Source organism: Leptodactylus fuscus, chromosome 10, assembly GCF_031893055.1.
Source record: "Leptodactylus fuscus isolate aLepFus1 chromosome 10, aLepFus1.hap2, whole genome shotgun sequence".
Classification (NCBI taxonomy): domain Eukaryota; kingdom Metazoa; phylum Chordata; class Amphibia; order Anura; family Leptodactylidae; genus Leptodactylus; species Leptodactylus fuscus.
The window spans coordinates 11060001-11085318 of NC_134274.1; the positions used below are offsets into that span (position 1 = coordinate 11060001).

At 46.2% G+C, this 25318-nt stretch overlaps 1 protein-coding gene across 1 annotated transcript; it reads right to left on the reverse strand.

Moving 5' to 3' along the window:
- Positions 1-282: 282 nt before the first annotated feature.
- HPS1 (HPS1 biogenesis of lysosomal organelles complex 3 subunit 1) lies at positions 283-24839 on the reverse strand. The gene is made up of 19 exons (XM_075258306.1): positions 24797-24839; positions 23424-23480; positions 22957-23070; positions 19158-19292; positions 18542-18684; positions 17468-17576; positions 15407-15567; positions 15066-15168; positions 14916-14985; positions 14672-14736; positions 14426-14593; positions 13517-13696; positions 12968-13035; positions 10856-10987; positions 8900-8965; positions 5751-5895; positions 4601-4714; positions 2025-2107; positions 283-1113 (listed from the first exon to the last, which is right to left on the reverse strand). Exons 3-19 carry the CDS (start codon positions 23068-23070, stop codon positions 951-953), a joined length of 2019 nt encoding a protein of 672 aa, XP_075114407.1. The 5' UTR covers positions 23424-23480; positions 24797-24839; the 3' UTR covers positions 283-950.
- Between the last annotated feature and the right edge of the window lie 479 nt (positions 24840-25318).

Below are 25318 nucleotides of genomic sequence, written 5' to 3' on the forward strand. Positions count from 1 at the left end.
ATGTTGTATACCGTGTATGGAGTTGTATGTTGTATATAGTGTACGGAGCTAGATGTTGTATACAGTCTATGGATGTTGTATACACTGTACGGAGTCGGATGTTGTATATAAAGTATATACAGTATACAGAGCTCTGTACACTGTAGCTGTGGTGACTGGTACTGTAACCCCACTCACTTCCCAGGAACCTTATGACTTGCACAAAGTCCCCAAGATAATAAACTGATGTAAAATCCAGAAATATATAAATCTCAGCAGACGATGTAACATTGATATCTCTATATTACCCGGTTACAATCTACATTATCTACACAACACAGAGAATTCTACAGCCATTGAATGTCACAGATTTACAGAACATTCCCATCGTGTCACCTAATACATTGGAAGGTCACACCATGTGCTTCACTACAACTCACACCGACCACCCAGCTTTCCTAGACTCAGATAAAGCTTTCGAACTATACAAAAGTAGAAACAAAGCAACATAATGGAAGTAAGAAGAGAGGAGAAGGAATGTAATGTACGCTGCACACAAATACTATATCTATCTAATAATCAGTGCGTTCTTGTATGGGAGACCCCCGGATACAGCGCACGGGGGACTCTTCCGTCAGGCACCGATTTGCTGCTTCTCTTCTATTTCTAATCTTGAAGGGATTGTGTGCTATAAGGATTTCGGTTTTCTTTTACAGAAACAGCCCCCCCCCCCTTATCCATAGACACTGTCTGGTATTACAACTCCAGTTACTTGAATGCTGCAATACCAGACAAGGCCTACAGACAATGGTGGTGCTGCATAACCTCCATGACTATGTCCATCTTTCCTGGGTGCACCGCCTGGCTTTCTTACAAAGCAATAAGTTATCAGTACAGTACAGAGTACACGGCGGCGTATCTGCAGGGAACGGAGCCAGGGTGACCAGGGAGACAATCCTTCCTCCTTGGCGTTACAGCAGCGGGATACGAGAAGGCTCCCACAGTTTCCGGGCCAGGCTGCGGCACTGATCGATGATGAACTCCGGGGGGATAATGCCCAGGTGCAGGGTCAGCAGCTCGTAGCACTTCACCAGCTCCGACGGGTGGTGTTTGCTGTAATAGCGGAGTAATTTCCTAGACAAAAAAGAACATCGTGAATGGGTTAAATTTCCTTCTTTGCCTACCCCGGTTATCTGGCGCCCCCTCAGGTTAGTCGTATATGTAACCATTTAAAGGGGTGTTCCATATAGGGAACCTTCACTATTCACCATTATCTGCTTCACATAGAACGTGCGCGTCTTATTGCAGAACGTCTTGAGGAATGGCGAGACGTCTTACCTTTGGTAAGCGACACACAGAAGATCTCTGCATCTTATTAACATTTAAGCTAATTGTCAGGTGGAGCGGCGATAATGTGAAATCTCAGCGGAGAACTTAACTAAGACAATGAGCGCACAGATTACTCCCTGAAGTAGTGACTATACGGGCGGAGGTGCCGAAAGGTGAACCAGAAGGCATTAAAGGGGAAGTCAGCCCAAAACTGATCCTCCAGCGTGCCATATATCCTAAGGAGAGGACACAAAGCCTTTAGGCAGAGGACTTAGGCAGCATAGACGCCTTGATTTGGCCCAATACGGGGGGCCTTAGCCTAAGGGAGTCTTCCAGCCTCTTATTGATGACCTGTCTATAGGATGGCTCATCAGTATGTGATCTGTCAGCGCCCGACACCCGGACCCCACACTGATCCTCTGGTTGTCAGAAGCTGCTAGTGGACACGTATAGTCTGTTCCTATTCTCCTGCAATTCTCAGACCCACCACTATGCAGTGGATAGCACTGCTGCATCGCTCATCTTACACGGATACAAGGCGCTCCCTGTACACTTACTGCTGATCTGTGCAGGGTCTGGGTGTCAGACGCGGATAGCTCATCTCTATGAAAAATTAATTTTGGGAACCGAAAACCTCTTTATTGATTAGATTTATTTGTATTAAGTTAACTATTTAATTCTTGCCAGCAATCAAGCAATACCGCTAATACCGTTACCTATAATATTCTCCCGCTAGCATCCCTATAGGAGCAGAATCGTCTCCAAGGACCAGGACATCAATGGCGTCCAGTTTCTCACCCTGTTATAGGAAGACAAAGCACAAGTTGTGATAGATGATACATAGATAGATAGATAGATAGATAGATAGATAGATACATACATACATAGATAAAACACTGCCACATCCCCTTTAAGAGATCTTCTGACTTGACGTTAATATGGATTATTTCTGCGATCCTCTATCTGACCTATCGGCCTCCAAATTTACCACTTACTTCTCTACATCTACACAAAAGAATCCATTCCATGTATAGAAGTCCAAGTACAATAAGGGCGACAGACACCTACATAAATGAGTGATCCCATAGACATGTCACATCCAATACATCAATCTAACACATTGACAATACTATTGACCCCTGGGTCACGTCCCCCCTCCGATGGATCCATATTGGCACCCGCAGGATACGTCTCAAGATCTGCAACCATCGGAAGAATACACCCCGAGCACCGGGAACTAAATATGGCCGACCACGACAAGGACTCAATCTCCTGCACCTACCATGGAGTGCAAAAGTTTTAGGCAGGCATGTAAAAAAATTGCTGCAGAGTAAGAATCCTTACAGAGATGGAAGGGTTAATAGTTTGCCCATAGATTGACACCACTGAAGGACTTGTAGGAGAGGAAGGAACTCTAAGACACCCCCTTGCACTTGATAATTTAGGTGTAGTATGCAGAGGGGGCACATACTTTTTGGGCACAGTATTCCCAAAGCAAAAGAATTAGAAACAGGCCACTAGGTCCAGATTTTACACCTACAGGGCCTAAGGTAAGTGGGCACAGCTACTCTGCAGCTCCCATCTGACCCCTCCCCACCTTACAGGGACCGGCGGCACAGCTACTCTGCAGCTCCAGTCTGACCCCTCCCCGCCTTACAGGGACCGGTGGGCACAGCTACTCTGCAACTCCAGTCTGACCCCTCCCCGCCTTACAGGGACCGGCGGCACAGCTACTCTGCAGCTCCAGTCTGACCCCTCCCCGCCTTACAGGGACCGGCGGCACAGCTACTCTGCAGCTCCAGTCTGACCCCTCCCCACCTTACAGGGACCGGCGGCACAGCTACTCTGCAGCTCCAGTCTGACCCCTCCCCACCTTACAGGGACCGGTGGGCACAGCTACTCTGCAGCTCCAGTCTGACCCCTCCCCACCTTACAGGGACCGGCGGCACAGCTACTCTGCAGCTCCAGTCTGACCCCTCCCCACCTTACAGGGACCGGCGGCACAGCTACTCTGCAGCTCCAGTCTGACCCCTCCCCACCTTACAGGGACCGGCGGCACAGCTACTCTGCAGCTCCAGTCTGACCCCTCACAGGGACCGGCGGCACAGCTACTCTGCAGCTCCAGTCTGACCCCTCCCCGCCTTACGGGGACCGGTGGGCACAGCTACTCTGCAACTCCAGTCTGACCCCTCCCCGCCTTACAGGGACAGGTTGGCACAGCTACTCTGCAACTCCAGTCTGACCCCTCCCCGCCTTACAGGGACCGGTGGGCACAGCTACTCTGCAACTCCAGTCTGACCCCTCCCCGCCTTACAGGGACAGGTTGGCACAGCTACTCTGCAACTCCAGTCTGACCCCTCCCCGCCTTACAGGGACCGGTGGGCACAGCTACTCTGCAACTCCAGTCTGACCCCTCCCCGCCTTACAGGGACCGGTGGGCACAGCTACTCTGCAACTCCAGTCTGACCCCTCCCCGCCTTACAGGGACCGGTGGGCACAGCTACTCTGCAGCTCCAGTCTGACCCCTCCCCGCCTTACAGGGACCGGTGGGCACAGCTACTCTGCAGCTCCAGTCTGACCCCTCCCCGCCTTACAGGGACCGGTGGGCACAGCTACTCTGCAGCTCCAGTCTGACCCCTCCCCACCTTACAGGGACCGGCGGCACAGCTACTCTGCAGCTCCAGTCTGACCCCTCCCCACCTTACAGGGACAGGTGGGCACAGCTACTCTGCAGCTCCAGTCTGACCCCTCCCCACCTTACAGGGACCGGCGGCACAGCTACTCTGCAGCTCCAGTCTGACCCCTCCCCACCTTACAGGGACCGGCGGCACAGCTACTCTGCAGCTCCAGTCTGACCCCTCCCCACCTTACAGGGACAGGTGGGCACAGCTACTCTGCAGCTCCAGTCTGACCCCTCCCCGCCTTACAGGGACCGGTGGGCACAGCTACTCTGCAGCTCCCGTCTGACCCCTCCCCACCTTACAGGGACAGGTGGGCACAGCTACTCTGCAGCTCCAGTCTGACCCCTCCCCACCTTACAGGGACAGGTGGGCACAGCTACTCTGCAGCTCCAGTCTGACCCCTCCCCACCTTACAGGGACCGGTGGGCACAGCTACTCTGCAGCTCCAGTCTGACCCCTCCCCACCTTACAGGGACCGGCCGCACAAACCCGATATGTAGTATTTTTGTATCCCTATTACTAAGCAGAATGAATGTAACGCCGTCATTCCCATCGTCTGACTCATTCTGCATCTGTATAAAGGGGAAGTAATAAAGTGACAGAACACGCACCGCTTCATTCTCAAACCACAGGAAGTAGCAGCAGTAATAATCCCCATCGCGAAACGTCAGCGTCGTGTACCCCTTCTGGAGGTAGCGGCGAGACAAGCCGATCAGGAACCAAACCTGGCGAGAGAGACAACACAACATATAAGCAGTGTATTATAGGCCCATACACCAACCACTGCGCCCTGTGTCCCACTCCGGGGACTGAACTGTCCAGCAAGGTCTATACACGTGGAACTATCCATATATGGCAAAGCTGGATGACAACCAACATGGCCACCTTTACCCAGCTTTTCTAAGCTCCTCTATGTCAGATCTGCCTTGTTATCAAAGGATACAAACCCCTTCCCATCCATCACCTGATCAGACAGCTGTGCCTTTTTTAGGAACCAGGAAAAGCTGGGTACCAACCACTTTTTGCTTTTTTTTTACTATTAAATTCAGCTTCCAGCTCGGTCTTTGCTGCTTTTTAATTGCATTACCCTGGATTAGGATAGGAGGGCTCGCATTGTCATTAGCGGGCCGGGGAATGTAATTTCGGTACAGACAGAACGCTGTAAAAACAGGTGTATTCTTTGTGATGCAAATGATCAAACCAGAGAGAAATTTCCAAGAAGTTTGATCTCCAAAGCCCCGGAATGTAATATGTTTTTAATGCAAATTTTCAACAAATTATCAATTAATTAGTTTGTTTTAGCCGAACACCTGCTTGGAAAGATTAGCCCGGCAGTCTGGTGGTCCGCAACCTGCGGCACATCACTATGGGAGTTGTAGTTGTTTCATGGACGATGGGTCACGTGCTGGGGGTTGTAGTTTCAGGATGGCAGGGTTATAGTTCTGCAATGAAGGGTCACGTGCTGGGGGTTGTAGTTTTAGGATGGCAGGGGTATAGTTCTGCAATGAAGGGTCACATGCTGGGGGTTGTAGTTCCACAGTGACCCGTCTGCCGTATATAATGGTCTTCCTGAGTCTTTCTTCCCACATCTTGCCCCTCACCGATGCCGCCTGACCCCCGGCCACATTTCCATGCACTTAGACTATTGCAAACTATTCTGTAACTCTTTGTCATAGTGTTTTCTTTAAAGATCTGCAGACTCATCTGTTACTGCTGCTCACTAAGCACATTAGCCACGCTCATCGCCTTCGCTGAAAATACCTTGTTTTTTATGAAATTCGCCAATAGACTGTTTCCCAGCTCGGTAGTGGATTTATCCTCTGTGTTCATGGAGGGGGCGACCATGTGTCCTACTGTGCGATCCACATAAATAAAATGCACCAGGCCAGGAAATTCTTCCAAGTAAGTGAATAGAAAGGTTAAGGAAAAGACTTGCATTTTTTTACTTTTTTCCCCATGTATCTATATACTTCTGTACAGCTTCTATGGGTCCTTTATAGAATTAAAGGGAGTGTGTCACTAGATCTAAGCATATCAGCCCAGCCCACAGAGGGATAGGTAAGGTTCACCTGAATAAGACGCTGTTTTCCCCATGTGAATCACGGCTTGTGTTGCTGAGATATCAAAGTTTTTGTCTATATGTCAGGGCGTCGCCATTGCCCAAAGGGCTCATTTACATATCGACAAAAACTGCAATATCTCAGCAGCGGAGGCAGCGATTCACATGGGGAAAACACTGTTCGATTCAAGTGACCCTAACCTATGTATCTATGTGGCTGGGGTGATGCCAAGATCTGGTGTCACACTCCCTTTAATTACAGTAAAACATTCTAAATCACATAGAAGTTACATGACAACAATGGCATAAAGATCAGTAGAAAGCCGCTCAAGAAGAGTCTCTGCCTTTGGTGGACCCATTTCTTTCATGCTTTACATTAACTATTTGTGCTAAGAGAGAGGCAGAAAGAGCTGTCTGATGTAGTGTCAGAACACAGAACCATGACCCTACCTAAGCCTAACCGTGACCCTACCTAAGCGGCATGCAGTAGAAGCACACAGACTCCATAAACTATAATGGGTTCCATGTGCTTGCCGCATGCTGGCCGCACGAATCATGGGGACAGGAAAGTAAATTTTGAAGTACTTTCCTGTCCACCTGTTCCCTGCAGAGATCTCGCAGCAAGCACATAGACCCCATTATAATCTATAGGGTCCGTGCGTTTTCACTGCACACCGCTTGCAGATGCATTCGGGGGGTTCCCATGCAGACTCCCCAAACGGATTACCAAATGCAGATGTGATCGAGGCCTGAGATTTATGAAGAGGTTTGATGCTTTTGCTCTCTCTCCCCTCTCACAGCAGACAGTTACATACACACACAGAGGGGACAGAACGAAAAGAGGGGAGGAGACTCCAGCCACATCCCACAGTCATCTATATACTATATTACTCTAGAAGGATTTGGGGGAACTGAGGAGGCTTTTAAAGAGAACCTTTCACCACCAACACTGACACTACATCCACTCTACTGACCCTAGCGCAGCTGGAATTTTTTCTCTAGCCCTCACCATTCCTGAGTAATCGCTGCTGCAAGTTTCATCACCCAATATGTTACGATACACTTAATACTGTCAAGTGGGGGTTCCAGACTATCTGCTTCACTTCAGCATCGCCCACTTGACAGTAGCAGGACACCCTGGGGTCAAGGACTGATTACTCAGGAATGGTGGGGGCTAGAGAAAAAATTCCAACTGCATCAGAATCAATGCAGCAACACCCATTACAGGCTGTAAAGAGTTGAAGATAGTAGAGGTGGCGAAATGACCTATTGTTTTAACATCATTTTTAGTGCGGTTTTTAACATTCTCCCATGTTATTATCTACATTAATAAGATTCCTAAAAATCCTGCAGTGCTGACTTTGTCCACCAGGTAATATAATATGCTCAGGCTTGCTAACCCTTCTTTGCAGCAGCTCCCTCACTTACAGCAGATGATCATCGTGATCATGTACACAAGATGGATTTATCTACTTCACTCTGTTCAATGACCTCTGCCCAGGTCACAGAGCATGCTCAGTAAATTCTCCCCTGCAAGGGTCTGCCCCAGACCATTAAGTCTATGGCGGTCCTTCTATAGGTGACAGGAAGTTTTGGCTTAGTGGCAGAAGTTGGAATTGCAAGATTTTTTAAAATATAGATATTAATTAGGAAAATTACCAAAAATTCATAAAAAAAAAATATTTAATCTAAAAACATGATTTAAACAATAGGTCGCTTCCCGGAGACACATTCCCTTTAAGGATAGGTTTCATCTATTTCAGGAAAATATAAAATCCGCAGCCTGGCGTAGAAGCAGCAGAGCGGCGCCCCTTGTGTATGTAATAGGCGGTGACTACCAGTATCTCTGCACATCTCTATCTATTCCACGCGTTTCTGCCGCACTTGGGATTGTGTCCCATTGTCTTTAGACTAGTTCTTGATATAAATGCCTTTGCTGTAGTATCTGGCTGATGGCGGTATTACATTAGAATAATACCCTCTCTGCTTTTTATATTCCTTTACATTTTCGCATTGTTCTATGTTAAAGCCTCTTTGATTACCAGGATTCGCATTTTCTGCGTTTCAACATAAAAGAAACGTATCCGAGATAATTGTGGACAGGTGCTGGGCCCGCGGAGTCCGCTGAGGATGAGAACATCGCCATCTAGTGTCCGAGACGTGCAGGGCGAGTGTCTGAACAAGCAGGTATCTCCGGGATATACAGGAGATCCTCTCTATATATTATACGGCTCTTGGTTGCTTTACATTTGGTCTAAGTGAATGGCGTATAATAAAAAGAAGGGCTACTCGCCTACCCCCCGGGGGTGCAGGCACTGGCTGGGCAGTCATATGTTGGGCACCGATGGCGTCGCTTATAATACATAACAAGCACCCAACATGGGCAGCTTGTGCACACATCGCTTTGAGAGTTTGCTATAATGTATCAGTCTGGAGTCTAGGCTCACAGAGCATTGTCTAGACTGGATAGGATTGTACCAACTTGTACCTTGTCTAGGTAGGAGAACTAGTTATAATTATATTCGGCCTAGATAATGCTCTGTGAGCTAAACACATCTCTATAGTAGTAGGTTACACTGTATCACTCAAGTCCAGACTGTTTAGCACACAGAGCATTGTCTAGACTGGATACAATTGTAACAACTTCTCTGCTGAGAGCAGGACTAGCTATGTACAGAAGTGGATACATTGTATCCAGTCTGGACAATTGCACACATCTCTGTGACAGTTTGCTACAATGTATCAGTATTTTTAGCTCACAGAGCATGGTCTAGACTGGATACAATTGCACTTCTGGACTACCTATATATGCCTCTGCCCCTGGGGCCACTTCAGGCCATTAGAAGGATATGTCACCATAGTAATGTTCCTCTTGCTCTTCACCAGCAGAAATTCCTTCCAGTCCATCAGTTTCTCTCTGAAAAATGAGAAAAATAAATAAATCTCCCATCTGGAGAACTTCCTTCCAGAGTCTTGTACAATCTCCTATTCATCCATCCAGACATCTTCTGGGCTGGGGGAGGCTTCACGTCTTATCTCCGGCTACACAGGCCTCTCCACTTGTATTATTGCTGATCGTTTGTCATCCACAATACACAGGAGCGGCCGCCGCAGATTCCTCCTTATTTCCCGCATCCATTATGATGGAGAGCTGAGGATACGGAAGGGTTATAGCGGCCGATATGGGGGGGAGGGTATATGGATATATCAGATTTATAGACAGACAGCACTTGTCCGCATCTGGGGCGAGATGACACACCGCCATGTAATGTACATACGGCCAATGATCTGCGCTCAATGGTCAGCAATAGTGAGTTTCTAAGGGGTTAATATTGGTACTCAATATCCGTGATGGGTTAGGGTGGTTATGGGTAATGTCATATATCCCAAGAGGTCTAGGGTGTTGAATGGGTTAACCTGGTAGGTGAAAATGAATGTCTTAACCCCTTCATCACCCTAGACCTCCCTAGCGAACACAAGAGGGGTGAGGGGTGGATTTTGGCATGTTTTCTATGCACTAATATTAAGGGGTCGGTCCCGGGACATTCATCATTACAAGCGCCTGTCACTATTATTTATGATCTCCTCCATCAGGGAGCCGCCGCCAAGAGTCATTCTTTGTCTTTCTGACAACAGGTTGTCAGGTAAGACCCCAAACAAATATATAACCGGGAAGAACAACAATAACATTATACAAAGAGACAGAAGACATCATTAGCCAAAAATCCCAAATGTATCGCAACGCAGGATTATGTGTATTCTTCACTCCAGCCACAGGCACGGCCTAGATCATACTGCGAATGCAAAATATGGCGCAGATTCCTCATCATGAATACGGATCATAGATAGGGAGAGATAGATAGGGAGAGATAGATAGGGAGAGATAGATAGGGAGAGATAGATAGGGAGAGATAGATAGGGAGAGATAGATAGGGAGAGATAGATAGGGAGATAGATAGAGAGATAGATAGAGAGATAGAGAGATAGATAGATCTGTACATAGAGATTGGATTGGATTGGATACATCTGGACTCTTGGAGAACCTACAGGCCATGAATCAGATTACACATATCTATAGAAGTCTATGGAGAGGGGAAGAGGAGAAGTGAGCAGAGGGGAGAGAGAAGCAGAAATGTAGGCTTAGACCCCATGCACATGACAGATTGTGCTTCAATGTGGAGCTGAGTTTCCATCAGAAGGCTCTCCGATGTCACCCCCCTTCCCCCACTGCATTCACATCTATGGGAGCATCCGGTCCATTCTGTTCAGATGATACGGATGAGTATACAGCAGGATCTATCCTGCTCGGTATGATCGGAACAGAATTAATCTCCTATAGACGTGAATGCACTCTGCTGCAAACTCGGCCCCACATCAGAAGCATACTTGGTCATGTGCACAGGGTCTTAGTGTGATGCTGGAGTTAAATGGAAGCTCTCTCACAACTAAAGTACTAGTAACATCAGCACATGTCAGTACTTCCTTGTATATGTCCTGCTTGGTTCTGGGGTTTCTTCTGAATCAGAGAGAATGGAGCAGATTCTCCCCTACTTACTGTATGCAGTGCCAACAGCTCAGGGAGAACTGCAAACTACAGCCTGAAAACTGCTAAAACTGCAGAATATAAGTCCTATAATGCCCAGATATAGTGAGATTCCGCCTTTATACACACCGTACTATCGATTTATACAAAGTTAGTTCTTATATGATGTCCAGTACAAGGGGAGCAGCAGCAGCCCCTGCACTATACCCTGCACAGTATACAGTATATAGCGGTGGTTTATTGGTGCAATGTTCCACTACTTACTGAACTCTCTTCCTGACCCGGGTCTGGATATTTAGAGACAAGGCGTGCGTTCCACTTATCGGAGAGGCTAGGAATAGCTGACGGTACACGCAGCAGAGCTGACGCTTTACATTTCCACACGCTTGAACGAGTCTGTGGATGAAACGGGGGAACCATTAACCACATACTCCCCCCCCCCCACACTATATGTACAGCTCATATGAACCCAATGACATGGCAATAGATGCTTACATAGCAATTCCATAATATAAGGTCATCACTTAAAGGGATCACGTGTCCAATAACTGTGCACATGGGGTGTGTAGACTTTTGCAAACCCTTGTTCTATTAGGTGTATAAATTAAGAGTTTGCAAATGGATTGGAATTTAAATCTACTATTTTGCATATAATTCTATGAGTTTCGATGGTTACAGACTACAAACAAGCTCTGTGTAGTCTGTGACCAGGGAAACTCATAGAATGTTATACACATAATGGTAGATTTGTGGGGTTTCATTGAAATAAGTGGTTTTTTTGGTTATTATGGTTGAAATAACAATGTACAAAGTCTGGACTCTCAGAATACGCCCTGAATAGCGAGACAATGTATCACATGGCCAAACCTCACCTTCAATGAAGGACATTTTAGGATAGGTCCATCAGTATGTGATATTTAAAGAAGTCGGCCTCTTCCTTGTGTCGATGACATCACGTTCATTGGTCACATGATACAGCAGCAGCTCAGTCCCATTCAAATGAATGAGACTGAGCTGTAATACCAAACATAGCCACTACAAGATAGAAGGCGCTGAGCCTGGGATTCAATGGAGAAGGTGCATCGGTCAGCCAAATACTACGGCCTCTTAACCAGCTGATCATGGGGGGGCCCTGGTGTCAGACCCCCCACCGATGACCTAACATTATATATGACCCCTTTAAAACATGATGGCTGCTTTCTGCTAGTAACAGCGCTACGCTTGTCCTTAGGTTGTGTCTGGTATTGCAGCATAGCGCCACCTATGGACATTTGTGGCACCATTTCTTAGCTGAAACCAACTACTGCACGTGTATTCAGATTCTGGACAACCCCTTTAAGATAAAACAAGGCGCAGAGCTTTCTTGCAGTGCTGTATAGAAGGCTTGGTTAATACTTGCTAGGTCGGGACTATAAGGAAATGCAAAAATTCTCATTCCCTGCAATGCAATAGGATCTCATCCGGGTGACACCTCTGAGGTTTCCATTGGGAGCAGTTACTGCGCCATGTGTATGGCAGCTGCGATTAAAGGGCCGGCTCCTCCATTAGGTTACCCAGGTATAATAAGACATATTCTAAACTCCAGCCTTTACGACGCCGTATTTCATAGCGTCACGGCGAGAAACACACAAGAAAAAAAAGCCATAAATCCGACCCCAATCCCTAATCCGAGACAGGACCATAACACGAGATTTAGAAGGAGCAAAAACACCCCGGACAGCGGGTTAATCTAAGAAAGCGGCGACATAAAAAGCGCGTAAAACACACAAAACCTCTGACAGTATCACTCGCCGATCTAAAAACAATCAGGACTTTTATCTGGAATCATATTTTCTACCGCGATAAAAAAAAAAAATCTTTTATGGCAGCCATTTAACGCTTCGTGGAAACATAAAACGTGGAAGCCTGGACTGCTGGAAAGCGAGACGCTGCAGTTTAGGAGAATGTCAAGGATTGCGTAGAAAGGTAAAATTAAAATATTGAAGACACTTGAAGCGTTAGGGGCGGAATAGTTATCTATAAGTTTAAAAACTGCTAAATCCTGCAATTTGCACTATGACCACAAAGCCTAATAATAGACCGACATTTGCCAATTCTGTAACAGTCACCTTTTTTACATCACAGACAGGATTGTAATTGAAGATATAAATAAAAAAATTTGGACACATTCCCTTTAAGTGCACCTTTAACAATGTATCTTCTTCACGTCCTACATTCTATGTTGATTGATTTCTTAGATTTTTATAGCGACTAGAGATCTGCTTGATATTGAAAAGGGTTGTGTACCCCCCCCAAATAAGACCTGGTATTTCTTGGGGTACAGCCCATGCTATAAATCCATATCCATACATACACACGCGGTTGTTTGGCACTTACTCGGCCGGACTGGCGCTCTCATTTCTGGAGAAGGCTTTGCTCTTGAATTCATGCCAAATGTTCTGTAACTAAAGGAATTGTTGGAAAGAAAAAAAAAAAAAAAAATTCACGGACTTTCTCAACTTATTTGATATTTGTCCACTTATTAGGCTACTCTCCTGCAGTCTTGTCAGCCAGCCTCTCACACAGAAGTCTATGGAGAGGGGAAGGGGAGGAGGAGGCTGTTAGTAGATTCATGGCCTCATTCTGTGCTGTGGTAGAGTCTTATCCTGAAGATACAGCAGTGTCACTAATAGCGTAGCAGAGCACAGCTACTAACTGCTCTTCCTCTCCATAGACTTCTATGTTAAAAGTCTGATACTTGGAGAAGGAAGCAGATTTCTTTAATAAGATATATTACAAAGTGTCTTCTATTCACCCGTACTATCCATTTATGAAAAGATGTGATTATGATCGGAGGTCCACTCTAATATATAAAATTCATTTCTAAAGTGTTCCCTGCTGACCTTGGATCTAGGGAATGAGCATTACTAATTAGATAGAGCTCACCTGAACTTCCCGACCTCCGAGGCTTTTAACAAACCGGTCCGTTCTTTGCTTCAGCTCAGCCATGATGGGATTTGAGCGCACTATTTGATGGATGTCCAGACCCTCCAGAAGCTTCTTCTCCATTATACTGAACCCATCCAGCAGCTGGTACAGGGACAGAGCGATCTGGCTTCCAGAGAACTGGGAATAATAGAAATCAATCAACATAGAATGTAGGACGTGAAGAAGATACATTGTTAAAGGTGCACTTAAAGGGAATGTGTGCAATAGGTGATCATTCTAGGAAAAGGTTGCGATTTCTCCGCTCACTTGGCTGTGTGGCGCCACCAAGAGCATTTACAGTGAAGCTGCACTTATGACTGGCTCTGAAAGCTACTCATTTTAATACCTGATGTGATCTAGAAACCATAAGCAAGTAGGTAAGAAAGCTGCAGATGAGCCTGTGGCCTCCCATGCAGAAGGTCCTGGGTATAAGACCCAAGACCGACCTAACAAAAAAAAAAAAAAAATGGAATAAAACTTTAAATAGATGGGGATCCTGTTATTTAGGAAGTAAAGGTTGTCTCTTTTATGCTCGTTTTCCTGCTCACGGCCTCTTCTTCTCTTTTCTGCCTTCAATGGGCCCTGTGCACCACACATTATGTAGAGATGATGTAATGTGCAGGGCACAGGGCCCCCTGGAGGCTGAAGAGGGAAGAGGCGGCCGTGAGCAGGAACAAGGATTAATAAGTTAATAAGGGCTGTTACTGGGCCCCCAAATGTCACAAGTCCAATTAGGGGATTCACCGATACCCCGGCGGGCCAGTCTGACCCTGCTGATGATGATGCAAGCAATAACAATCACTATACAGACAACCATGTGGATATAGAGTTACCATTATAACCCGACCAGGACATGACCATAAGTACCTTTGTCAGAAGAACCAAGGACATCCCGTGCCACAGGGGCAAGCAGTACATAGAATGCGGCATCATGGGGCAGTAACCCTCTCTCAAATTGGCATCCAGAAATACCCGCCTGGTGTTGGTAGATTCGGGCGCGGGGCCGATCAGAGTCTTCAGACTGTCCTCCGCCATCTAATAGAGAAAACCGTGCAGCCTTACACCAAGACTCTGACACTTACAGATATCAGGGGCACAGGATGGACAGTCTACCTGGATTTCTGTGTCCTCATAACTAGACATTGATGAATCGTCATCCCTCGAGCTGCCGCCACCCTCTGCAATACAATAGTGCAGACATATAGCATCCGACTCCATAGACACAGATCAGTTATAGTATGGCTGCGAGATAGAATAGAGTATAAGATAGCGCCCCCTGATGGGTTATTACATGACCATTGCATTCAGCTGGGGAAGAAATCCGTATGTAATATATATCCAGATGGGCGACGCTCACCTAGACTGCTTGTGCTGGGGGAGGGGTCGGGGGTGCAATAGTCTTCTGGGGCTGCATTATCTTCTGCGCCCTGTGATAATAATACAAGGGATTATATCATGTGACACTTCTAAGGGACAGCTCACAGCCCCCCGTATAACTCAGCTTTACCAGGACACTCGGCTCCTGCAGTATATCGATCCCCGGGTACAGGTCCTGGACGATGAGAATCAAGGAGAGGAGATCGGCCGGCCTCAGAGAGCTGGCGTTACGACTAGAAGACACAAGGACAATCGTATAGAATACAAAGTATCATAGAGTGAGTATCTGTATATAAAGGGGGTCTCTGGCTCTGGAGGACCAGCCCTCTCCTGCATTATACACACAACCAATTGACTTGAATGGACATGGTGTAATACTTAATGTCCCCAGTGGGGGTGCTGCAGAGAAACAACACCAAGTACATGAAAGGGTTAAACTGAGGCCCGTTTTACCGAAAGTACTAATCACACCTGGAGAAAAGTGCCAGAAGTTTGGTGTTGACCAGGATGAAGGCGTGCAGGACCTCCTCGCCGCCCCGCTCACTGCTGCCATTAATGTAATGTACGATCTGCCTCTCCAGGAACTCAATGCACTGCTCGCACAGCTTCGGGTGTATCAGCCGCTCCACGGCCTGCGGGCAAGAGGAAACACTGGTGTCATGCATGTACAGATGTAGCAGAGCCGGTCGCGCATGTACAGATGTAGCAGAGCCGGTCGCGCATGTACAGATGTAGCAGAGCCGGTCGCGCATGTACAGATGTAGCAGAGCCGGTCGCGCATGTACAGATGTAGCAGAGCCGGTCGCGCATGTACAGATGTAGCAGAGCCGGTCATGTATGTACAGATGTAGCAGAGCCGGTCATGTATGTACAGATGTAGCAGAGCCGGTCGTGTATGTACAGATGTAGCAGAGCCGGTCGTGTATGTACAGATGTAGCAGAGCCGGTCGTGTATGTACAGATGTAGCAGAGCCGGTCGTGTATGTACAGATGTAGCAGAGCCGGTCGTGTATGTACAGATGTAGCAGAGCCGGTCGTGTATGTACAGATGTAGCAGAGCTGGTTGTGTCCTCCACACTGTATGACAATTCCCTTCTAACAAAATAAGACTTGCAAAAGGAAACTCCTCTAAGATTACATTTCCTGCACTTATATATTACCTGCCTATCCTTAGGTTTGGTGAGGACCCCACTGATCAGCTGACTGAGAGGCCACGTGGTTCGGGTGAGCACTGCAGCCTCTTCTCTAAATACATTGTATAGTGGCTGGGCTTGGTATTGCAGCTCAGCCCCATTCCCTTGAAGGGGACTGAACTGCTGCTGTACCACATGTACCAGCCTCTTCAAACAGCTGATCAGCTGATATTTCGGGTGTCAGACCCCACCAATCACATATTGATGATCTATCTTAAAGTCCTGGACAACCCCTTTAAGGAACCTGTGGCTCATCTATCCTGTCTAGCATTGCTGCACTGAGTCTATGAGATCTGACCAAGTGGCAATGCAAGTTAAAGGGGATGTCCAGTATTAGAAAAACATGGCTGCTTTTTTTTTCCTAGAAACATTGCCACCCCTGTCCCCTGGCTGTGTATGGTATTGCAGCTTAATCCCATTCACTTCAGAACTAAGCTGCAATACCAGACATAACCCATCGACATGTTGGGCCCTGTGTTTAGTAAAGGCAGCCATGTTTTTCTCTGCTTTTAGGTTTATATGTGTGAATTCTTTAGCTGGGAAGATTGGTACATTATATAAGATTGTGTCCATGGGGGTCATTTTCACCAATATTAACCCCAGTTCACACACTTCATGGTTTCTTCTGCTTATATGTGAACAACGTACATCTGTATTCGGTCACAATGGCGGTCAGTGTTCAGCGTGATCAGCTGTGCTCGCCATGTCTATATATATTATATATACACATCAGGGGTCGATCACGAAGGAAGTATGGGTCAATTGCGTGATGCAGCCAGAAGCGTTCATTGCAGGTGCGGTCTGCTGTGTGGGCGGGGCCTGGGTCACAGCCCCGCCTAGTTTCCGTGTCAGACTGGAGAGCGGGGAGCCTCCAGTCGGCCGCGGGCAGGAGCCTTCCAGATTGGGGGTCTGTGCTTTGGGCACCGGCATTACTGGCAGTGGTGTTGGCTCTGTGCTGGGTGCCCGGGCAGTGCCATGTGAGCTCTGAGCCAATCAGAACGTCTGCATCAGAACAGGCCCCTCCCCTTAGACTTGTTAAGTCCCGCCCAGTCTTCTTAGACTTGTGGGCCCCACCCACACAGCAGACCCAGGCCCCGCCCACACAGTACATCATTTTCATTTGGTCAATTTATAAGTAGCTCTACCCCCGTACAAGTGTGAGCACCCCTGATATACATACAGTACTTTCATCTACATGGTCACAGCTAGAAATCTCCTGGGTCACTCCACTTAAACATACACGTCTAATATAGTCAGAGGCTATTTAGTCCCCCATGCTTTACACTGCAGCGTCCCTAGTTCTAGCACAAGTCTTATAGTAAGGTGACGGCGCCATTACCTCCACTGCGAAGCTTTGGTCTTCCCGCTGCAGGCGGCTGTAAGTTAGGAGCAGGCTCTGGAACGTCTTCCACACCAGGTTGCGTTGGTCTGAATCCGGCGGCCGCAGTCTGCAACAGGAAAACACAGGTCAGGGCATCACTAGCCTTAGTATAAGGGTCACTGACCTCAGTATACACATGCACCCTCGGCCATAAGCTCATTCTGCTCATCTGCCAGGAGAACAAAGAATGGGACATATTGTGACCGCATGTGCTCTATATGTCCGGGTATGGGCGAGATCGGATACACTTAGATGTCCAGGATTAGATAAACATGGCTGCTTTCTTCTAATAATAAGTGGTGTTGAGTTGCAATACCAGGCACAACCTGTGGACAGGGGTGGCACTGTTTTTGGGAAAAAAAGCAGCCACGTTGTTGTAGTCCTAGACAACCCCTTTAACTTGCAATTGCTCGTGATACGTCATCTATACCAGAAAGCAGAGAATGCTGAAAATTAATTTACTAGGGGGCAGAAACTTACCATGAAAAAGCTTTATTAGTAGGAAACGCAAGAAAGGAAAGAGAAGAAGAGAAGAGGTTACAAGGTGAAATAACATAAAAGTGTCCATAGACTACAAAGGAATCCGAAGACTCCCCCACAATCCGAACAACATGGCGTGCCCCGTGCCCGAGTGTCAACATTCTATCTAAGAAAGTTTTGTATCTAGGTGTCGTCTGAGCCTGCAGTCGCGTCTTACTCTCTTCCTTCTGCCGTATCTTGCTAAACTACAAACAGATGGAACAGAGGGAGAGCAACGAGGCGAAAACATGGAGGATTTGGTAGTTTTATCTGTATCTGGAAAAGCTGGGTTATAAATCTTACGGTTCTCTTAACAGCTACAACCCTGCAAATCTAGCAGTAATATAGTAAATAGGACTGTGTACTAGTAGGCAGCACAGCGACATCATACACATGTGGCTGTGCCTGGTACTGCAGCTCAGTCTCATTAGTCTTAGTCAGGGTTATCAGTCGTTGCACACCAGACAAGGATAGGACATAACATATTTGGCACCATGCCGTATACAGACGTACTCTTTCTTGATGAGTTGACTGTCCAAAGTGACAAAACCAAAGTGAACTTCAGTGAGCCTCTTCAAGACATAAATCTTCCTCCTCAAGTCATCCTCATTTTCTTCACCATCCCCGTTGACAGCAATGAAGAGACATTCTCCAAACTGCACAGAAAATGTATGGCTATAAAGAGATGTGGCCCTATAGGACATGCCATACAACATACAGGCGTATAGCAGTATATCACTACTAGTCTATAGGTGATACAGGGAAAGAATAACGCACTACTGAGAAATGAAGGGTTAAGACTAATGGCGGCAGCGTCTGCGCGAGTACAGGGACTGCCGTCATCTTACAGTTTACAGGGGTTGCCCTGACAGATACCAGAACAAGCGGTCCTGTGGCCCCTAGAGACTCAATTACAGTCAATGGGAGAAATCCATTTTTGGGGTCCTGCGACAGGCCAGAGGCACGCATCATAAGACGCATTATGAGACGCACTATAAGACGCATCATAAGACGCAGGTGGGAACGCACCCTATGTTATTCACTAAGTAAACCAAAGTGTAGAAATCTATGCCAGAATCTATACAGATAACACAGCAATATAGAATACGGAGGGTAAGTGGCGACGTACCATGTGCAGCACGCAGAGGTGGCCCTTCTCAGTAGTAAAACATGTGTACGTGTCTCCGATCTTCTCCAGAAGGGTCACACAGGAGATGATCAGGGGGGCGAAGAGGGTATTAATACTGTCACCGAAGCTGGGAGACTGCAAATGAGAGAATACGGGGCGGGTTATATCAGCAGATGTATATCATACCCTATACACCGTATACATCAGGGCTCAGTGCGGGTTATATCAGGAAATGTATATCTTACCCTATACACTGTATACATCAGGGCTCAGTGCGAGTTATACTATGTGATGTCCTGGGTGCTCTAGGCAGACTGTTCTTACATAATCTTATTTGAGGTTATATATTCCCCCGCACTGTGGTGCAATACACTGCTGAAAGTGCAGAAACCCACCACATCTTTCACAATGCACCGCAGCAGAACATTCACAACATCTTTGTCTCTGGACTTGGAATCTTCCACATATAAAGGATTGCCAGGAATCATCCAGAGGAAACCCCCGCTAAAACATCAATATACAGCGGCAGATGGATGTATTCAGCATATATATATACTAGCTGGTACCCGCGACTTCGTCTGCGGTGATTGTAGCAGTGGGTATATACAGGCGCGGGTAAGGTTTTCGTACTGTGTATAAGGTATGGGATATGAAATGTAACTTTGTATCTTGTTTTTGCTATAATTCAGAGAATACGTGAGACTTTTGTGTTGCAGTTACTTTGTATTTGAGCTGCTATATATACGGTGTTGTGAGAAACTTTACATAGTGACTTTGGGACAGAAGTATTTGAAGTTAACCCTTTCCCGCCATTGGCATTTTTTGATTTTCGTTTTTGACTCCCCTCCTTCTAAACCCCATAACTTTTTTATTTCTCCGCTCCCAGAGTCATATGAGGTCTTAATTTTTCTTGGGACAAATTTTTCTTCATGATGCCGCCATTATTTATTCTATATAATGTACTGGGAAGCAGGGAAAAAATTCAGGATGGGGTGGATTTGACGAAAAAATGCATTTCTGCGACTTTCTTAGGGGCTTTGGTTTTACAGCGTTCACTGTGCAACCAAAATGACCTGTCCCCTGTATTCTGTGTTTCCTTACGATTCCGGGGATACCAAATTTATATGGTTTTATTTACATTTTGACCCCTTAAAAAAATCCCAAACTGTGTTAAAACATTTTTTTTTTTGAAAAGTCGTCATATTCCGACAGCCGTAACTTTTTTATACGTGCGTGTACGGGGATGTATGGGGCGTCTTTTTTTGCGGGACCGGGTGTACTTTTTAGTTTTACCATTTTTGGGAAAAGTTATTGCTTTGATCAGTTTTTATTCAAATTTTTATCAGAATCAAAAGAGTGAAAAAACGGCGGTTTGGCACTTTTGACCATTTTTCCCGCTACGGCGTTTACCGAACAGGAAAAATATTTGTATAGCTTTGTAGAGCGGGCGATTTCGGATGCGGGGATACCTAACATGTATGTGTTTCACAGTTTTTAACTACTTTTATATGTGTTCTAGGGAAAGGGGTGTGATTTGAATTTTTAATCCTTTTTATTTGTTTTTATATGTTTTTTTTTTTTTTTTAAACTTTTTTTTTTGCATTTATTAGACTTCCTAGGGGTATTGACATGGGTGGGCGGTGTCGCGGATTGTCAGAGCGGTGGGGGTCGGCAAACATGGCTGCTCCGGAACGTTAAAGAGCGCCTCCTGGAGTATCGTTAAGGTGAGGGGCAAAGTGGTAAAGTATATGTATATGAGATTGTGTGGGGTTAGGGGCGAGGCTGTAGGGGGCAATATGAATTTTGTGGCTTGCTATGGTCCAAAGTGTGTGAGATTGCAGAGATGGTGGTGTGAGTTTGGGTTTTGTGGGGGTCCTGGCACAAACGTATGTGCGCTATTGTGACAAAAAGTAGCCTATTGCGCAATCGGGTGTATTAACTATGTTTGTGGAAAATTTCAGCCAAATCGGTGGAGCGGGTTTTGCGTGATTGAGGAACAAACATCCAAACACACAAACATCCAAACTCACAAACTTTCACATTTATAATATTAATAGGATACTGGTACACAACCTGCAGCATCTCATCACATACTATACAGTGTTGGCCAAAAGTATCGCCCCCCTGCAGTTCTGTCAGATAATCCTCGGTGTCCCCCAGATAATGATTACAAGCACAAACTCTTTGGTATTAATATCTTCATTTATTTTGCTTGCAATGAAAAAACACAAAAGAGAATGAAAAAAAAAAAGTCACATCATTGATCATTTTACACAAAACTCCAGAACTGGTGCGGACAGAAGTATTGGCGCCCTCAGCCTAATACTTGGTAGCACAACCTTTAGACACAATAACTGCGCACAACCGCTTCCGCTAACCAGCAATGAGTTTCTTACAAGGCTCTGCTGGAATCTTAGACCCTTCTTCTTTGGCTCCTGCTCGCGGTCCCCCCTGAGATGTGAAGGGGGCCTTCTCCAAACTGCCACCACGAGATCTCTCCACAGGTGTTCTATGGGATTCAGGTCTGGACTCATTGATGCCACTTTACAAGTCTCCAGGGCTTTCTCTCACCACCATTTTCTAGTGCTGACCTGAAGTGTGTTTTGGGTCATTGTCCTGCTGGAAGAGCCCTGACCTCTGAGGGAGACTCAGCTTTCTCACACTGGGCCCTACATGATGCTGCACAATGTGTTGGTCGTCTTCAGACTTCATAATGCCATGCACAGGGTCAAGCAGTCCAGTGCCAGAGGCAGCAAAGCAACCCCAAACCATCAGGGACCTCCGCCAGGTCTGACTGTAGGGGGCGTCTTCTTTTCTTTGAAGGCCTCTTTTTTTCGTGTAAACTCTATGTTGAGGCCTTTTCCTACTTTTTTGTCTCCTCTGACCAGAGAACATTCTTCCAGAACGGTTTTGGCTTTCTCAGGTAAGTTTTGGCAAACTCCAGCCTGGCTTCTGTCTCTGGGTAAGAAGTGGGGTCTTCCTGGGTCTCCTACCATACAGTCCCTTCTCATTCAGACGCTGACACTGGATAGTACGGGGTGACACTGTTGTACCCTCGGACTGCAGGGCAGCTTGGACTTGTTTGGATGTTAGTCGAGGTTCTTTATCCGCCATCCGCACAATCTTGCGGTGAAATCTCTGGTCAATGTTTCTTTTGTGTCCACATCTAGGCAGGTTAGCCACAGTGCCATGGGCTTTACACTTCTTGATGACACTGCGCACGGTAGACACAGGAACATTCAGGTCTTTGGAGATGGACTTGTAGCCTTGAGATTGCTCATGCTTCCTCACAATTTTGCTTCTCAAGTCCTCAGACAGTTCTTTGGTCTTCTTTCTTTTCTCCATGCTCAATGTGGTCACACAAGGACACAGGACAGAGGTGGAGTCAACTTTAATCCATTTCAACTGGCTGCAAGTGTGATTTAGTTATTGCCACCACCTGTTAGGTGCCTCAGGTAAGTAACAGGTGCTGTTAATTACACAAATTAGAGAAGCATCACATGATTTTTTCAAACAGTGCCAATACTTTTGTCCGCCCCCTTTTTTATGTTTGCTGTGGAATTATATCCAATTTGGCTTTTTGACAATTCTTTTTGTGGCTTTCCATTGAAGACAAATTAAATGAAGATAATACCAAAGAGTTTGTGATTGCAATCATTATCTGGAAGAAACCGAGTATTATCTGACAGAATTGCAGGGATGCCAATACTTTTGGCCAACACTGTATATACCAGTATACAGTCCTGTTACCTGCAGCAGCTCATCACATACTATATATACCAGTATACAGTCCTCCTACCTGTATCAGTTCCTCACACTCCAAGTATCTGGTCTGTAGATTCCTTTCAAACTCTTCATCGGCCCAGCAGAACAGAACCTCCGCTCCCTCGGAGACGATCAGTACACACTTCATCTGCCAATAAATAAATCTTATGAAAACTTAAGTATAAACTAAATATCTAGTTTCCTGCTGCTACCACTAGAGGGAGCGCCATCCATATGGATTCATAACAAATCAGTCTTCAGTAAGCTCCCCCTAGTGGTGACCGCAGGTAGCCACTGTTGTATCATTTGATCATTTCTCTGCAGTGGATTTGCAACAAAATGTTACAGAAAGTAAATGTGAAATGCTACAAGGATAGATTAAGCAATGAGTGACTGTAAAATATTAGACCCGAAAATAATATGGTGCGGAAACGTGGACATTCCCTTTAAGCCTTAATCTGTGCAATACACTGGAGGCCCAGAGTAAACGTCACCACTTACTGTAATGTCCGCCGTTGCTCCCGGTCTTCAGCACATCACGTGTCACTTTATTCTTGCCTATTTAAGACAGAAGAGTAAAGTACTGATTCTAAATCACAGTCTGTATTATATCCCCAGAGCTGCAATCACAGTTCTGCTTGTTACTAATGGAACCGGTCAGTAAGCTTGTCTATAAACCCCCCTCCTATAGCAATACTGATAGGTCTACTCGCACATTGATACATTGCAGGGTGTCGCTACATTCGCCACAATTGATTGTTGCAAAAAAAAATCCATTAGGTTCGGAATTTTTGTGATCGGGTCAAGGCTGGGACTGACCCCGACCGTGAGAGCTGAGGCCCGCGGCCAATGGTGAGGATTCAGCTCCTGAGCCTGCACATGTATAATGCTGGGTAGGAAGAACTCTACCTCCCACACCTATGCAACGCCGTGCAGCAAAGGGTTAAAGGCGGACATATGCCCTATAGGGCTGCACAGTAACATATGTTACATGGCCGAAATACTGATAATCCAGATATCCGAATAATCTGCCATTTCTTTCCATCACTGAAGATAGACACATCTATATACTTTATCTGATAATCCAGAATACTTTATAATCTGGTTGTATTAATGCCGGATTACAGGTCCAGTACAGGGAGCGCTGCTCGGACATAACTTTACTAATACATTGCAATACATGGAAAGTCCAATAATCCGGCATAGGGCTGGATAATACAGATTACCAACTCTAACCAAATAAAGTCTCACAATCTGGTTTTGTTGCAGTTCTCTATTCTAGTATATGGCTGTGTAAATCCTGGATTATCGGGTATTCTGAACTATCAGACAGGTGTAGACACGGCCCTACGGGGTTTGGGAGCTGCTGATAGTTTTATCATTTATAGGATAAGATACAATCATGTCCTGCAGGTTATACAATCCCATAACAAAAGTAATAAGAGACAAATTCAGTAGTATGTGAACCCCAGAAAAGGCAAAGACATATAATCCCAGCCCTAAAGTCCTCAACTACATCAAGAGAAGCGGCAAAGCTGCAGAGGAATCCATAGGGGCGTCCCATATACAGCAGAGGAATCCATAGGGGCGTCCCATATACAGCAGAGGAATCCATAGGGGCGTCCCATATAGAGCAGACAAATCCATAGGGGCGTCCCATATAGAGCAGACAAATCCATAGGGGCGTCCCATATAGAGCAGACAAATCCATAGGGGCGTCCCATATAGAGCAGACAAATCCATAGGGGCGTCCCATATAGAGCAGACAAATCCATAGGGGCGTCCCATATAGAGCAGACAAATCCATAGGGGCGTCCCATATACAGCAGAGGAATCCATAGGGGCGTCCCATATAGAGCAGACAAACACCTCACCTCCATATACAGCTGAGAGACTTCCTGCACTGACATGTGAACACTCCCCATGTGATCAGTGCACTGGGGGAGGGGAAGTAGGAAGCAGCTGACCAGGGATAGGAGGCTGTTCACACTCTGTAGCACGCCCACCTGCACAGGGACAATGCACATCTGCAGGGACAGAGCAGTGCGCCCCCTAAAGTCAGATAGGACCCCCCACCTGCAAAGTTATTACAGGAGACCCTTCTCTACTCTTATGGCTACTATATAAGTAATAACTAGGGGATATTTCTTATAATACATGTCTCAGCTGCTGCAGAACCTCATTTTGCATAGTAATGAGAGCTCTTAAGTAAAGAAAGCAGCAGCTGAGGTGTGTATTATGAGGTTCTGCATCAGCTGAGGTGTGTATTATGATGTTCTGCAGCAGCTGAGGTGTGTATGATGATGTTCTGCAGCAGCTGAGGTGTGTATTATGAGATTCTGCAGCAGCTGAGGTGTGTATTATGAGGTTCTGCAGCAGCTGAGGTGTGTATTGTG

What these genes read in the sequence shown, in the direction of transcription:
- HPS1 (XM_075258306.1), bottom strand. Translation starts at nt 23,070, where the DNA reads ATGAAGTGTGTACTGATCGTCTCCGAGGGAGCGGAGGTTCTGTTCTGC. An exon ending in CCTTGGTTCTTCTGACAAAG is followed by an intron (nt 13,697 to 14,425) that starts GTACTTATGGTC and finishes TATTATTCCCAG; the next exon opens with TTCTCTGGAAGCCAGATCGC. An exon ending in CGAATTTCATAAAAAACAAG is followed by an intron (nt 4,715 to 5,750) that starts GTATTTTCAGCG and finishes CTCTCTCGCCAG; the next exon opens with GTTTGGTTCCTGATCGGCTT.